Source organism: Botryllus schlosseri, chromosome 12 (genome assembly GCF_051294905.1).
Source record: "Botryllus schlosseri isolate E-star chromosome 12, Bs_hap1, whole genome shotgun sequence".
NCBI lineage: Eukaryota > Metazoa > Chordata > Ascidiacea > Stolidobranchia > Styelidae > Botryllus > Botryllus schlosseri.
The window spans coordinates 16743135-16760446 of record NC_137247.1 but is presented as its reverse complement, the minus strand read 5'-3'; the positions used below and the strand labels follow the sequence as shown (position 1 = coordinate 16760446).

The window sequence follows — 17312 nt, the reverse complement described above, 5'->3', positions numbered from 1 at the left end:
TCTTTTTCACGCAACTTTTCGTAACTTCTTCGATTTTGCATGAAACGTTTTGTAACTTTTTTCGATTTTTCATGCAACCAACTTTTTTCTGGAAATATTTGGCACCATTCAAATAGACAGCTCGATTATTTCACTGTCGTTTAAATTTCATGTCTTTCTGATCTGACGTACATGCAGGCTAGACCGCGAAAATTATATTTTCACTTGGTCAATTTTTTCAGGCTATTGATTTTGTTGAAGTCGCCAACACTCAGTTTTGCTACAGTGCCTTGGATACGACTCAGTTCTAGTATCTCACACCCTAACAATTTCAAGGATCTTGTCCACAAATGCAGCTTTTTGGTGCAACTTTTGTGAAAAATAAACGCAACTTTTTACTGCAACTTTTGTTAGAAATAAAGGCAACTTTCCACGGATTTGACTGCAAAAAAACTTTCCCTATTGATTACAAAGCCAGGCTTTCCTTTTGCCACGTTGCGCTGCTTGCGAACCGCAACCTATTTTAATCGATGTTCTACCTTCGGACCAAGGTGGGTGTTTGATGGATACGCTTTTCAGAATCGATTTTGCTCTTCTATATTGGCTCTCCTATTTCAAAGTATTAGTAAACATACTGTTGAGCTTCGCTTCAAAATTCCCCAAGTTCCAAGGCGTGTTGATCGGCTTCTGTTTTCAAAAATGTTTCTCGTTTATGCTTGAAGACACCCCTAGTCATACGTGACAGGCTGGTTGTTACATAACATCAAAATGAACACTCATTGTCCAATGTCCAGTCACCCATATTTGAAACGTCCATCATAGTAGGGAAGATAAAGATGAATCGATTATGTTCTCATTTTGCTCGTTATTGTGTCTGATCCCCTTTTTGCCATGAAAATTCGTTTGATTCCTGATGAAGTCTGACATAGCACTTTACGTTATCGCGTTGACGGTGTTGTCTCGGCGGAGAAGTAAATATCTTCCGCATGAACAATTCATGACTCACAAGAGTACGAAGCGCCTCTGTTTTAATAGGCCCATATATTTTATAGATGTACTTGCTGAAATGAACGCGAACAAAATACTTTTTGAGAGCGACTATTTTTTGTCCGTAATGACTGGATTTTCGATTTATTTCTGGAAGTTATGACTTTAAAAAGACCGCCGTCCATTAATCAGGAAAATATAAACACCAAATTTAAAACGGATTTATAAAATCAGAACATAATTTAGAATTATTTCCGAGGTAATATAAAGTTCATGATCTACTCTCGAATTGCTAATTTTTAGAAGTACCCTACAAGTAGATGAGTACTATGCGGTGATCAAGCGAAGAATTTCACGAAACTGGACAGTACGACATTTGACGGCATAATACATTCTCGAATTTCTAGTCGTATTTCTTTCAAATGCGAAGCCCAACCGTCAAAATTAACTTGGTGGTTTTAACAGGAAAGTTCAATGGAATAGAACCACGCATAGCTGGTGTAATATAAATAGAAAACACAGCTGCAAATTCCTCATTACTGTTATAATTTATTGTTTTAGCCGCATAATTTTGTCGCAGTTAGTTACATTATGGATTGATTTTGATTTTTGAAAATTCACCGGTTGCCAGGATATTCCATTTTAAAAAATTTACGGTCCTCAAATCTGAAAAGGTTAAGAACAACTGCTTTACAAAGCAACTCACTTTGTTCTCGTCATACAAAAACTGCATTGCTCTTTGGCCCGTGATCAAAGTTATTCACGGCAATACTTTCAGGCTCACTTGGCAGGGAATAGACCGGTGAATGACTAACCAGACATGCAAAATACTACTCTCAATGCGAATTACGGATACGAGCCGAAGAAAACAGATTTCATGACGCTATTGTTCACTAATGTCAGTGGATGCTGTTCTATACGAGACCAAACCCTGCTAATATAAAAACGCACAACATGCACTTAGCACAGTCAGTCAGATCAGAGCTAAAATGAATACGAATACACGATCACCGAGTATTCTGTATGGATATCTGAGTCGCCTGATACGCAACCAGGATTATTCGGTCCTATTGAATATATCTCGTGGATACATATTTGAAGGTGAAACATTTACCTTATATAGCGGTGTATTTGCATACTGCCTAGGCTATAGGTAGGCCTATACAGATATACACGAAATATTGAAAGGTTGAATACAGGATTCATGTAAAACGTTGATTGAATATAGCCTATACGGGAAGCATATCTGGACCCTGTGGAGTGTGGACGCGTCGAGTTTTAACAGCCCTATATCTAAGATACATGCTGATTGTAGTTTGAATTGAGGCATCCTATAATATGAGGTATGTGATCAGCGTAGGTACTGCATATGGCAAATTTGAAGATTTGCAATATCCATTATCAGAATATATTGTAAAGTGTAACGCTGTGAGCTTGCGTATAAGCGGATAAGCGCCAATCGACTGGGTAGCCTATATACGCCGATACACCACAGGAAATGTTTGAGACCATCGTGAAAAATTGCCTGCAACAAGGTGACATTGCTGAAAATTGCTTTGTACTGTCGTCATTTATCTTCCGACAACTTCAGTATGGCGTTCGGCTATAAAATGCGCACGAATAACTAGGAATTTGCGCTATTTCGATCATATACAATTATATACATTTATGATGGTCAACTGGGTTTGTACTAGTGATGAGCATCGGAGCGGAGTCGGAATGGATTCGGAGCGGAGTTTTACCGATTTTGGAACAGTCGGAGCGGAGTCGGAGTTTACTACAGATATTTGTTCGGAGAATTTCGGAGTATCGTAACTTTTGTCTCCGAAATCTTTGGATAGCTCTGACCCGAATACACTCTTGATTATGATTACAAACCAAAACACAGACAATTGACACCTTGTAAAGTTGTAATATGACGGGTAACACGCAAAAATGATTGCCAAGTGCATAAAAATCAGCCAACCGCACTGCAATTGGGGACTGGAGAGGAGACAATACTATGAGGCCAACCCTATTATCACATTAATTTATTAAAACACATTACCAAGTGTACCATGCTTGCCACTGTTTCGGATACTTGACGAGATTCATCGGAGTCTGGGATTGAACTCTTCGGAGTCGGAGGGAGTTTTCCTCAGACACTAACGTTGTCGGAGGGATTCGAAATCTCGCAAAGCACTATCCGCACATCTCTGGTTTGTACCAGACGCGTGGTGGCGCAGATGATCCATTAAGATATCCCATGAATGACCGTTGAAGTACAGTGCTTTCACGATCGACTGTAAAATTATGCCCCAATTCGCTAAGAACGACACACGGACCTGCAATTGTCTTTAAGAACGTGATTGATATAATTTCGTGATCAAAAGCATCAAATGTGAACCCTCTTTTATGCTTTTGATCATGAAATTATATCGATCGCGTTCCAACCTTCTCTTTTGTATAATTCTGGAATGCTTGGTGGCCCTAAAATCGCAATAAATTTAAGACAATTCTTGTATTGTATATTTGTGCACTTGTCATAAAACAGCGAACAAGGTACAAAATCGGCGACAAAACAGTAAGCCTACACAAACAAGCGCAACTTTAATGAGATATAAGTAAAAATTTGAAATAACTTAGTTTCTTATTCTTTTTGTTGTCCGTCGTATGGAGGCGAGAATCAATTAAGCGTTCCTAAATATGCATGAGGTTGGGAGAATTAATACCAAAGTCGGTAGCCGCTACGATACGGTATTGGCGGCAGCATTTGCACAATAGCTGTAGAAACTATAAATCTATGATGGTAGCGGCAGGTCCATTGACGACAATTATAATAGAATCAACGATGAAATCTCAAGCAGTTTCAAAAATTTAAACTTTAGACATTATGTCGACGGCGATATGGTCATTGATAAGATCTAGCCGTAGGCGTCAGTTCGTTCGCAAACGAGTTTTGAGAAGCGATGCCTACAAATAGGATTTATACCTCAGAAAAGTTATTACGCAACGCTGGTTCTTTGTACTCATAACGTTCGGATAATCCATTTAAATTTGTCATAATTCACAGTGATTGGCCGAATACAAATGAAATAGATCATGTAGGTATTATCGGCACCACGGGTAGATTTTTAAAGGAGGGTAGACAGACACGTCCCTAATCGCCAATTAATGAGTATATTTTTCGAACGTATTCAATGTAAACAGTCCTCCATAGATAGAGGCATAAACGTTATCTGCCGATATATAACTGTGTTCGACGAATCTGCTATATTGGCAGCGTGCACTACTCGATGACCACTCTGACATCGCATACAACAGTGGGCCACTAGATATCGCCACGTCTCGTAAAGAAACCCATCTCTCTATAAGGATAGCAGAGAACCACTGATATTATTCATTTTTCCGCGTGTAACATGGTACATCTCAGCAGAGTAATCGAAGCCAAATGGGACGATTGTCAGGTACTTAGGAATGACACCGCCGATATATCTCGATATGTTTTCAGATGTTTGTGACGTCAAAATGATTGGACCGCGTAACAAACGGTGGTATATGTATTCACACGTCAGCGCAAATATCGAGTGTTTATTGTTTATAGTGCTATAAAGTTTGTGAAGAGGGGAAGTTACATTGCCAAATCACACTGAACGTGAGGTTACTTAGTGATCTCTATCTCTAGTCTTGCCTGCACAGAAGAATCCCACACCAGTACAGTACAAAACAACCAACTTTTTAGTTCATATAACTCCGACCGAATGAGTCAACTGTTTATTGCAATAAAACACAAATTTCCCTTAATGAAAGATCACAGCGAGAGCTTCTTAAATCACAGAGAGAGCTCCTTAAAGGATTGTTATGAAGTTTGCATGTCATATTTATGCCGGTCCTTTACTCACCGCTTACTTTCCACTAATCTCCGAAGTAAATGGCAAATTACAGACTACCGCGCGGTACAGTATTATAGACAGCGCGTCTGATTGATGGGCCTTGCGGCTACGCGATGTATCGGAAGCGCTGAACAGAAAACAATGATTACCAGTGATTGTTTTCTCGCCGCGGTTTGTTTACGCGAAACCGGCAAAATCAGCAGGTCGACAAAGTACCGGTGACTGGCTTTGGCGATCGAAGGACTTTCGATGATAGCATCATCAATTTGACTCATGATACCATCAAAGGATTTACTAGAAAGTAGGCTGCAATGCTAAATGGTAGCAGCTTACAACATGATCGGGAATTATATCGGTCAGTACTAGATTTTCATCGGACTGTATGTACCTGAACTACCAGATAAATCAAGACTATTTTCTCGGCATAGTCAGTGTTCCGGTTTGTCCTGAAGTCGCTGAAACTTCGTTGCGTTAATACATGAATAAATACGCCTACATCCAACCCATGCTAGTAACTAGGGTTAGTTCGGATATCAATAATTTTCACTATCCGGATAACGGATATATCCGGATATTTGGAATTTTAGCTAACCGGTTAACCGGATAATGAATGCTAAGTGAGATAATCGATTTCACGAGGTCTGCATGAAAAATGGATCGCAAAATCATTACGCAGCGTTATTGTAGATTCATACGTACACGCGCAGTACGAGCGAATACGAGAAAAATCACGCAAATTCAATGTTCACTACTTCTGAAACTCCCTCCTTATAAAGTACACTGCATCAATAGTGGCATCCTGTAGCCGGGACTGGAGTTTTGTAACAATAAGTCCACACGTACTAAATGCCCTTTCTGCTTCCACAAAATGGGCTGAATATAGTAAGCAGCGCTTCCTTTTTGCCCATTCTTCTGTTTAGGTGTCCAGTACAGTAAGGACGAGTAGTTGATACCGGAATCGAGGCCGACATGATAGCTCGCTCGAATTCCTCCATGGGAAATTCACATGCTCAGGCCCGTAGCCAGCCGAAAAATAAGGGGGGGGGGGGTTAAATAAAACGAGGGATTTTCGATTTTTTTTCGAATTGAGTATCAGTGGAAATCAATTGGGCCTACGCTTGCACGCACGAACATGTTTGCGCAATGCGAACATTCGATGTCATCCAGTTTCGCGATTTCACTCATTAATCACAATCGCTGATCATAATAGTCTTACCGGCATATTGTCTCGAAGCCACCAAGAGATAGGAGCCAACGCATGCCAGGCCCGAGACTCTATGGTTATGCCAGCGATGATAATGATATCGTTCGTACCATGCCTATTGCAGATGCGATTGTGTAAGCCAGCGATAATATCGTGAGCACCCAGCCAATGCAGATGTGATTATGATATAGGCCAGTGATGGTATAAAGTCCACAGAGTCTCTTGCAGATGTGATTCTGCCAGCGGAACTATAGGCTTGTTGAAGACTCGAAAAATCAGGCCAGCAACGACAGCCAAGTTCGCGGCAATCAATGACCTAATTTGGCGAACCTCACAGCGGGAGATTGCGTTGCGTTACACACTGCATCGACGTATCTCGCTAATTTGCGACACGGTTCTCGCTAATTGGCCGCGCGCAACACTGATAATACGACTTATTGAAGCGTCCTAAAAATGTAAAACGCATTATTACCGATACTATATTATCCGGTTAACCGGCAAATTTATATCCGGATATCGGATAATAAAAAAACCTGCGGTTAACCGGTTAACCGGTTAACCGTTATCCGGATAATCCAACCCTACTAGTAACCCAAACATTCGTATGAATTATTTTTGGAAGTAGGCCTACGCCTAGTTAATATTAACTCATACTAAACTTACCCATGCCTTGCGTCCGTTATTATCCATTTGCAAATATAATTTGTTACGAATTTTAGGTCTTGGTATTTATCTACTATACAGAAGCATAAACTTTGCTGGTAATAGGGTGATGCTATGCCCAATATAGAATATATGAGTGACTCAGTCAGTCTGGTTCGAAATACCCCCAAGGACAAGGAATTCAAATACCATTTGTGTAGCCTAGCTTGACAAGTGCGGGGCTGTTTCATGAGCCATGTCTGTCTGTAAATAGTATTGTTATTGTGATTTTCTGGACTAAACATCCATTGGTGGCATGGCTACCAGTGGGTGAATATTCGTGCATATTGTATGGATTGCTGCCATGGTAGACACTGGACAAAGGTTGTTCAAAATTAACTTATTTTTTTCGGATTCCGGAGATTCACCGATTAAATTGCTAGGTTGTCTAAAAAACGCTTCACATCAAATTCGACTGAATTCCACCCTGTATAAGCCTCCGCAGAACCTGTTATCATTTTTGAATTTATTATAAAAAAAATTAAAATAAAATTTTCAAATTGTACTGTCAACCCATGAACGATGCATAACAAATTTGACGCAATTCCAACCCGTAGGAACGAAGTTATTTGCGATTTTCATTATTAATTCTGGGATTACCCACCGTCAATGCTATTTTGCAAATTCAAAACTGACAACTGCAATAACTTCGCTTCTGTCGGTTGGAAGTGAGCAGAAATTGTTTTGCATCGTTCTTTTAGGCAATTTAACAATTTCATGGGGTTAAAAGAAAAATTTCAAAAATATTATTTTTATTTTGTAATAAATTCGAAAAATTTAATTGACTCCGCGGAGGCTTCTACTGCTTGGAAGTCAGTCATATTCGGTCTGCAGGTTTTTTTTAGGCAGCCTAACAATTAAGTCAGTGAATCCCTGGAATCCGGGAAAAAAAAATTTCAACCACCCCAGTGGACGTCTTTGGTATACTTACGAGAAGACAGCCAACATGACAAATGCCACAGGTCTAATTCGTTCTAAAATAATTTGTTGCATCTACTCCACTTGCGATCTGTAGGCGTACTCATGTGTAGGAAAAGTCAGAGAGCAAGATTGAAAACTATTGTCTGATCAAAACTCTGCTATTGTCAAAGGTTCGCTTGGGGTTCATTTCTCCTTAGTCGTTACATCCAACAATCGGCAAAGACAGCAAGTCTATGTTCACTTTTCAGCACCGTGTCTGTAGCGAACGCTCGCTGCAATCCTATAAACTATTTTTGTTGCAAAAACAAAATTGTAGAGTTTGGTCCTCGCATATACGACGATGCCCGTTATATTTATGCTCTGATGATTCATCGGCTTCGTGGGAATTCTGCCTTATCTAGCAATATTACACCGTTCATCGCTTTTGCTTCCGATCACGAAATGGACACCGGCATCAATAATTACATCCCAGCTCTCTCAAGGCCATTGAACAATATAGTCAGTATTACATAGATTACGAAATCCATGTCGCAGTAATCCCCGGAAAGGAGTCATGGTATTGACGCAAGTTCAACCGGATTTTGTTTGATAAATGCTGTTGGGATAGAAAGCTAGATGTGCTTTTAATCGAAACCTTCTTTAGCTTTCTAAGCAGCTGAAGCGCAAATGCATCATGTGTTTATTTATTAAAAATGCTACAAAAGTAGTGTGCTTGACTGTGGCATATATGTCATATGAACTGGCAACGGCGTTAACTGTGACCGGCAACAACCCAACCGCTCTCAAATCACTCGTCGGCAGGTGTCGATATAGATCGCACAATAGTGGATTGTATTAGTGCGTTGCAAAGCGAAAAATTAGATAGTCCGACTCAGGCACGGTTTCTTCAAAACGGAATCCGGTTCCTATATCCGACTACGGCTGTATCAGAAAAAAGTATGAATCCAGCTCCAATCCGGCTTCAGCCAAAATAATAACAAAATCTTGCCAATATCCACCCAGGATCTGGTTAAATTCTGCACACTACTCGCTAGTACTCCGGCCGTGTCTAATAAAGTACGAGTCCGGCTCCAATCCGGATTTTTCGACAAAAGTGTGGAGTAAAAGTGTGTTACAAAATAGCTATGTAGGCTATCGAATGAAGTTTATTATTGTGTGGTGATACGGTGCGTCTATGGATAACTAACATTCGTAGGTTAGTTATCTATAGTGCGTCTCCACCTGGGCTCCAAGGTGTTTGGAATCAAGCTGATATGACGTCAAAGCAGTGCGGAGCAGTTCCTAAGTGTTGCTTAGCATTTAAGGAATATTTCAGCTCGGTAATCTTATTACTCCGTAAATATGTCTTCGTTGGGTAACTCGTGGCAAAATTTTGTTATTTGGTTTCGTAATGACGTATCAGCTTTGAAATTATTGATCGAATCTTGACATATCATAGGCACATATGGCTTACGTTCAACTAAATGCAACCGCCTCCTCCTCCCATTCTGTTTTGAAAGTTATATTCTCCTGTATGCAACTTCGACATAATTTCATGTTGCCGAATATCTGAGTTATTGGGTACTGTACCCCCCCCCCCAAAAAAAAAAAATTTACGCATGATTTATACAAATGGGCATTTCCGCGACGGAAATTACCGCGCCACGACGCACCAAGACATATACAGTTTGACGCCATGTAACATGCGACTCCAAGAAGTGTGCCAGAAGGATCGGCGGCGAGAAAACCTGGGCCGAAAAGGACTGCCCGTTTGCTGACGTAAACTTCGATATACATACATATGCCCATATGTCTAATTGTCTATGGGCGCCTAAATGGCTGGAGCCGAATGTTCCTGTCTTGAAAACCTGTATCCCACAATACAAATGCCTTCCCGCAAGGAAAATTGAATTGCCAGTGAAGAAATACCAATTTGAAATCCTGTACGTCTTTTAGTTTAGTAGCCTACGTTTAAGCGATTTCAATATGTTTGACATAGCAGACAGGAGGTAGGTAAGGTAGAAGTGGCCCCACAAATCCTTAGGTCTCCATTCTTCGTTTTTTTCGTCGCGGGCCTGGTTTTGGGCTGAAATATGAATCTGTATCAGAATCATATCTTTGGTTCACCAACACTGATCAATGCGTATAAGTTAGAATTGTACGGGTGTGTTATTATTGTGGTATTGTGTATTCATTGTTAGCTGGTGTTTTTGTGATCTGTCTGTCAGGAATCTGTACGTGCATAGAAAGACACAAAGTTTTGGAGAGATAAAGTATTATGCCATAAGCCGTGTAAGTCAAGGATTTAAATCGAAGTGGCTCACGACGTCGAAGTAGCCACTATGAGTATACTCAATTAGGACACATTTGTGGAATGCGCATTTTATGACAGCCTAAAAGTAATCAATGTAAATATTATTTTGCGGAACACCTGTTACCGGTTGAGAAAAATTGATTGTTATGTCCCGTGAAGAACCGCCAAGTTTGAATGGAGTGCGGACCGCGTTTTCGGTTTTTGATTTAGCTCATGGTCAGGTACGTTTGAGCCAGGAAATAGAAGGTACTAGACACTAAAATCGCCAAAATACCACTACACGTGATTATTTTTCACATAGTATCCAATGCGCGATTTACCTGCAGCGCATAATTATTGCACTGCGCATAGTCCTAATTTCAAATTTTACATGTCTCTCAACACCAACAGTCATAACCTTCCACGCCATCATACTATGCGTTGGGATTACAAATATTCTGGTTGTTCTTTTTAATATTTTTGATAGGATGATAAGGGGCGCGACATTTTTCACTACCGTCAAGGGGGCGTGTCTAAAAAGGTTTGAGAACCACTGTTTTAGATAGATCAACGCTTTTGAATGTGGGGGTGCAACAAGGCTGATTGTTTAGAAAGGTTACCAACAGGACTAATATGCTCTGAACCACGTGTGATTTACAGCCAGGAGGGTTGTGAGAACTTGTGACACCATAATAACACTTTATGGTGGAGCAGTGGTAAACTGGTCACGTCGAAAGGCGACATGTAATTATTACATGTCAATAACTTCTTAGTTCATAAGAACTGTTATAGGTCTGCTAACTAAAAGAAAACAATGAGTTATTTACACAATGCAGTGTAATTTCAAGTCGTTGTATAGAAGGGTTGCGAGAACTGATTGTTGATTTAAAAGGGGCGCGAACAGTGAAAAAGGCCAAGAAACATTGTTTCACATAATTAGACTCGTCCAGTACACCGTCACAGACAGAGCTGATGCTAATAGAGTTAGTTCGCGTCACCATGCCGCCTTATGTGCCTGCCATCTCCGGGAATGTGCCGCCAGTCCACCATTTAGTACATCAATACGTTATCATTTGGATTTGTGATTAAAGACTGCGATTATTTAGGTTAAGCTGCGGGCTTCCTGTCCGCACTTACATGTATCTTCAGTATTTGGACTATACGACGGCTACCACTGCTACTTTGCGCACTCAGACGACGGTGGGATAACACACCAACGCGCATATAACCTCCTAATTACTCGTGACATTGTTTGATCATATCCTTTCGATTCATTGCCGCTGGCATGGTAGTAAGTGAGCGCTTGACCATTGTAGCGCTGGTGTGCCCGCATCGTAGTAAATATGTCGAAGACCATGGATCGCGAAAAGCAGCATATCCCGATCTGTGAGTAGTGGAACTGTCTAACGTTTTCGCCTAACTGTTTACTAGGATTACTCAGACTGTAATTACGGAAAATATCTGCAATGGCGATGGGGACGTGATAATAGCATGGATTTCCATGCGTGCGAATGAGTCCATTCCATGCGTAACATAGATTTACGCTGTTATTATGCGTCAATTGCATCATGCGCCATTCGGAGAATAGCGAGGTTGAGAAGGCGAGACTGGAATTTATTGGTGTCAAATTATGTCCATATACTAACATAAACTTGGATCTTGTTTTCTCTGAACCTTTGCAATTATGTTTGCATTTGCATTTGTATTTGGGTGATATTGTCTCAGACGTATTTATATACCATGGAGTTTTTAATTCGCCGATGCACATATGTACAATACATGAAATAGTGTTTTCGTCGGTATACTTGATTTGTTTATATTCTTATGAAAAAGGTAAACCAAGTAAATTGATTTTCTATTGTCAGTGATAGTCTCGAATATCGGGTATCGTTTAGGTCAAAGAATGAACTTCCGCATTATCGAATTATTTCTCTTGCTTTGAAATCTATTACCTTGGTCGATATGCGCACGCGGGATAATCGCAAAAAATCCTGTGACATTACAATGTGCGAGACCGGCCTCTGTCCAGTATGTCACGGCCTTTGGTCTTCGCGTGACAGTAGATATCTCGTTTCAATTTATGTTAGACTGATAGCGTTATATAACGTTCTACACGCGGGCGCGATATCTCACATTTCCACATCAAGTACGGGATATTCGGTTTTCAATTTGGAATGCTCACCACATGATAAAACAAAGGGATATAACATTGTCACTGAACTGCAGCTGTCGTGCTGCCTATGCAAGTAACGACCATAAAGTTTAGTCGATGAATTGCTTTTTATACATAACACCTTGAAATTCGTCTTGTCGATATTGCGTTACCATCAACGATTGTGGTTCACAATCCTATAACATTCCACCAATGAAACATTCATATACGATACGCATGCAAAATTCCTGGTTAAGTGTTGAATATATATCCGGTCTGCTAATCGCCATACAAACTGCTATGAGAGTGAGGTATATAATTTGTACAAAGGGCAGAAACGGATGGTGCCGTGACGTAAGTCGGTAGCCTAGTATTGAGCTCAGCTAGCGAGTGTACGGACTTTCTGTTCTCGACCGCAACCGTAATAAAACGATGGAATATATTTAGAGTTTTGCAGAAATTAAGTCTATTGATAAAATCCAACGATCTATACCGTTCGCTACCTCAATTTCGCGTTATTTTTTCGCGAAACCAACCTAATGACAGAGTTACACGGAAAGAAAAAATGACACGTTTTATCGCCGTAAAGCAGATTTTGACTCAACCTCTCACGACCTCAACGTCATTATCATAGAGTTCCGTTTAAATCCCTGCATCACACCGGTGATTTGGACCGATATCGCAGAACATCGCCTTCTTCTGCTGTTGTCTTTCACTGTTTTACTTCATTCGTACGCTGTCAATAATAACGTAATCACGGCATCCTATTGCGTTTCCGCTACATCCGAAGCTCTCTGAAAAAAGCCATTTCGCGTGATGTGAGGTCTAAAGGTGATAAGTGGAAAGGAAAAAAGATAGCATTATCGATAACGTGGGCTTTATTTGCTTTTTGCAGTCGCCGTTATAAATCGAAATTAATGCCCAAACTTCAATAGATTGCAAATTAACGTGAAGCTGTACGGAGTATACTTGATAGAAAGTCCGATTGGAATATCTTACAAGTCGCGATGAGCTGTATAAAGATGATCCGTCGGCTGGTATCATGGTTCGTGAAGATGCTCGTGTATGCGGTGCTTGGATTGCCAACAGCATTGTGTTATACCTTCCTCAAATGCAAGCTTTACGTCGAAGTACGGCGACTGAATGTCAAAAGAGGAGAAGTTTCTAATGCAGGTAGATGTTCCATTTGGATTATGACCGAATTGCACTTTCAATGACACGGAGTGCATAATGCGTGTAATCGAACACGAAGAGCAGGTCATTATTTTCAAACAAGATTCTTGGCCATTCATAATGAGCGCATAATCACTCGTGTTCTTTAATGAGAGGTATCTGTTAATAATGCTCATTACCACACGCCTGAAACTAGGTGTCTAATAGTCTCAAGTCTACCGTAAAGTGTCTGTTTACGTATCGGGATAAAAGCATTAATTTCCCCTTCCTATTCAGGCGACGATGACAAAGAGCTGGGTCAGGTACAAGATGCGACGGAGGATGTGGATTTCAAACTGCTGCGTGCGCAGAGTTATATCGAAAACGTAACGTTCGGCAGACTGTCGGAAACAGTGAAACTCGTGGACCTGCAGCAGAAAGTACCACTTATCACAAATATCGCTTTGCGTCACGTGCTGTTCGATTCGTTTTTCGGTCATCGCCTGAGAAAAGAACGTAAGAAACCGACATATGGGTCCGCGAAGCACAAATAATCATTTCACCCGCTCTTTTCCAACAGAAAACCCGTATTCCGAAATCATGTGGCGGTTTAGTTTCGAAGAGACCGGTCGGTACGTCAGCCTGAAAAACTATCCGAGGCAGGTCTCCGAAATAATGATCACCAAATCCGGAAAAATGAATATGATGGATGCATCTGGAAAAATACATACTCCGAAATGCAAGACCTGGCCTCTGGCGAAGGCTCACGTTCAGGTAACTATAAAGTAATGAATTTGCCGGATCATGGTTCTTTTGCCCAAATTATGCTCCCATCCTTCTAAAATGCGCTTGAGTGTAACTCTTGTGTATCTGTACTCAGGCGCAATTGACTCTGATGGCCCCGGGAGTGTTGCAAAACATGGACAACTTAATTTTGTCTTCCGTAATTGCTCGGCAAATGCGGGAACACTTACCTGACAATTCTACGTTACGTCGTCTCCTGGAACCACACACGAAGTTTACGGAAGCAAGAAATGGGGAAATCTTGAACGTAAATATTTTTACGTGATTTTGGAACGTGACAATTACGATATTGATGATGAAACAAATCCGCCGATCACTGATGAATATATTCCAACTGCTTTAGAGCATAACGACTAATATCCGCCTGTATAAAGAAATCCATTAAAGCATTTAACAATGAACTCTACGTTTCAGGACATCGCGTCTAAGATTTCGGGACATCGCTTTGGACGAGCGAAGTTGCCGAATCTACCAGATGCGGAGAAGGATTTTGTTCACGACGAACTTCAAGCGAAATGCGAAAAATACTTCTTCCGCAATTACCCGATCGCGCCCAATCTGTCCGACGATGTGCCGTACCAATCATTCTTAAAATCAGTAAGTTTAGTCGCATTGTTTAACCGTGCCAGGAATGATAACGTATTCATTTTCATGTTGGCATATTGTCTGAATCTCCACCATAGCATTTGTTATAACGTCTTTATATTTCTTTTCAGTATTACGGCATTTTTCGCGATTTCATCATCGAAATGTCACCTCTTCTCACGAGAGATTACGAAATCGTGCGACAGGGTATCGCCAAGGTTTTCCCCGGCATCGCTAAGCAGAGTATGGTGGATGTTCTATCAACCTGTCTTTGGAGCTGCTCCGTCGTGCACACTTGCGATACGGAAAGCTACTTGAACCAATGGGCTCACCGTTACGGATGTTTGGCAGTTAGGTAAGGCAATCTCCTTGGAAATTCGATTAGCCCTTTGATTTTCGGCTACCAATATAGCCGTCACTTCACATTCGTCGCTTTTCCTTCTCCATGTTTTTTTCCTGTTTCATTAAATTCAATGTATACAAACTTACCGCACCTGTCTCAGATCAATCGTTTGCCAAAAATGATTTTTTTTCATCCACATTTTGGTTTAGAACGCCATTGGTCCTTCCCAAGAATACGGCGGAGAAGAAAATAAACATCATTACAATAAGCGACGGGAAAGACCCCAGTAAATCGGCGATGCAGCCTTCGAAAACAAGCAAGAAGCAATCCAAAGACGTGATCATTAACATCGATTCGCCAAGCTGCTCCGACGAAGGCGGACATCGATTCTTCAAAGCGTTGGATGTCTTCAAAACGAAAAATTTCCTCAGAACATTGCCGCAACACCAATCGACTTCTTCAGATGACTTGAAATTATTTAATACCAAGTACGTATTCAGGCAGTGCACCAGCGGTATTAAATTCAACTGAATGTTGTTGAATAAAAAACGTATAAAGATTGCGTCAGTCGTTCATATTCACTCATATCTAACGTTATTTTTCAGATATGAATTTACCGATCCACTTGCAATCGCGGCTGCCGAGAATTTCTTGACTGACATCAAAGATGCAAGCGCAATTATCAAGCAAAGAGGCGAGGCCATCGTTACCGGGGATAAGCTATTACGCAGTGTGTGCTTCTGACTTTTCACGAGGTGTTGAAAGATGGCAAAGCAAGCTTGATGCACACGGCACAGGCTTTGTGCGTTAAGAGATGATATGACTACCGTCGTCTCTTGCGAGAATGTGATGGGTGGATATGCGACGGAAAGGCGGTTGTTCTAAATCGGCTATCGACCGGGAATGTGAACAATTGGCAGCGTGAACGCCGCCACGGAAAGAACTCGCTCAAGCAAGATACGCATTCGGAAAAGTTCATGGTCTTACGTTATTTACCAAATGCAATCCCGTTAAAAAGAACACTCACTCTCTCTTCCTTTTGTACCTATGATGTAATAAAATGGTTCTTAAGTATATCCTTTTGACTTCAGCCAGGAGTTGGATGTTGAAGTCATTTATTACATTATTATACTTATATGCGCTATTGAAAGGGATGCATTGTTCCAGAACCCATCCCAGTGGCTTTGATATAGCAAGACTGGCGATTTGGCATGTTGCATATATCGGCCGCAATGTCATGTATTTGATTTCAATGTGCATTGTACACGTACACTCGTACAGTGTAGTGTTCAAAAATAACTTTTTTTCCAAATTTCACTTGCTTAATGATAAAATTGTCAGGTTGCCTAGCAAACCGCTACACATCAAATCTGGGTCGGTTCCGACCAGTACAAGCTGTGCTCTCTTAAATTGAAATTACGACCATCTTTTGAAATTATAGTATTTAAGGTGGCAAATTTCGACACTTCGGTATGACCAAACATCGTGTTCCAGGCATTTCTGAAGGGAACGTGATGCTTAATATTTCACGGGTTTACATTTTGATAAAGGCCTGTGATAGATCATGAAATTGCTAATTATTGAAAAATCTATTTGACTCTGATTTGCTGGAAATGAGTCAAAGATATTGAAATAGCCTCGTGAAAACCCTAATGTACAGTAGTTCGATGTCTGCGGTCATGTCACTTGGGGGTGCTGGTTACTGTTTCTATCAGAAGTAATGCGATACATCAGCAGCATGCTGTCCGCTTAATAAAACTTCAAGTATATACGAAACGAGAACTGAATAGTATTTTAGGCTACATAACCCATACCTTGAAGCTTGATAAGTGCACCCAATTGTTTGAATCGGTGGCGGACCGCAAGGGATAAGGGCCTTCTCTGCTGGACATATTGTTACTAGCGGAACTGTTCCTACAGTAACCACAATAACCTTCATAAATGTCCTAAAGTACATGTTGTCCACTTTGAAAAGCGTCCTTCTAATAAGAACATCATTCGATTTTCATTGATTTCATAATGTTGTTGAAGGCAACTTGTCACATTATACAAAATCTGGTGACGTCCTGTGAATAATGATTACGCGCGTTTACGCACGCACTTAATTATGAAGACCAAACAGATAAGAAGTTGTTGTCAGTTGAACATATACGCGACCTTATTATTTTGCAGCAGATGACGCGATCTGATATCTGCAGAGTCCGTGCGTTTGAGCTGATTTATGACGTGGTAATGTTATTGTTTATAATTTTTTAATTCTAAAATGCGTCGGATAGTATCCAATTTTTATGTAAGTAACCAACAAGGTAATACAGCACTCAGTAACCCTGGCGTTGTGA

General features: G+C 40.7%; 1 protein-coding gene and 1 long non-coding RNA gene across 2 annotated transcripts; one reads left to right on the top strand and one right to left on the bottom strand.

The window, feature by feature from the left end:
- Positions 1 to 12579: 12579 nt before the first annotated feature.
- LOC145451776 (uncharacterized) lies at positions 12580 to 13221 on the bottom strand. Its single transcript, XR_013919034.1, has 2 exons — positions 13089 to 13221; positions 12580 to 12883 (listed from the first exon to the last, which is right to left on the bottom strand). It is a non-coding gene; the product is annotated as an uncharacterized LOC145451776 (long non-coding RNA).
- LOC145451766 (uncharacterized) lies at positions 12860 to 16041 on the top strand. Its single transcript, XM_080330006.1, has 8 exons — positions 12860 to 13262; positions 13539 to 13757; positions 13822 to 14015; positions 14122 to 14292; positions 14460 to 14642; positions 14762 to 14985; positions 15183 to 15461; positions 15579 to 16041. Exons 1-8 carry the CDS (start codon positions 13097 to 13099, stop codon positions 15715 to 15717), a joined length of 1575 nt encoding a protein of 524 aa, XP_080186132.1. The 5' UTR covers positions 12860 to 13096; the 3' UTR covers positions 15718 to 16041.
- Positions 16042 to 17312: the final 1271 nt, after the last annotated feature.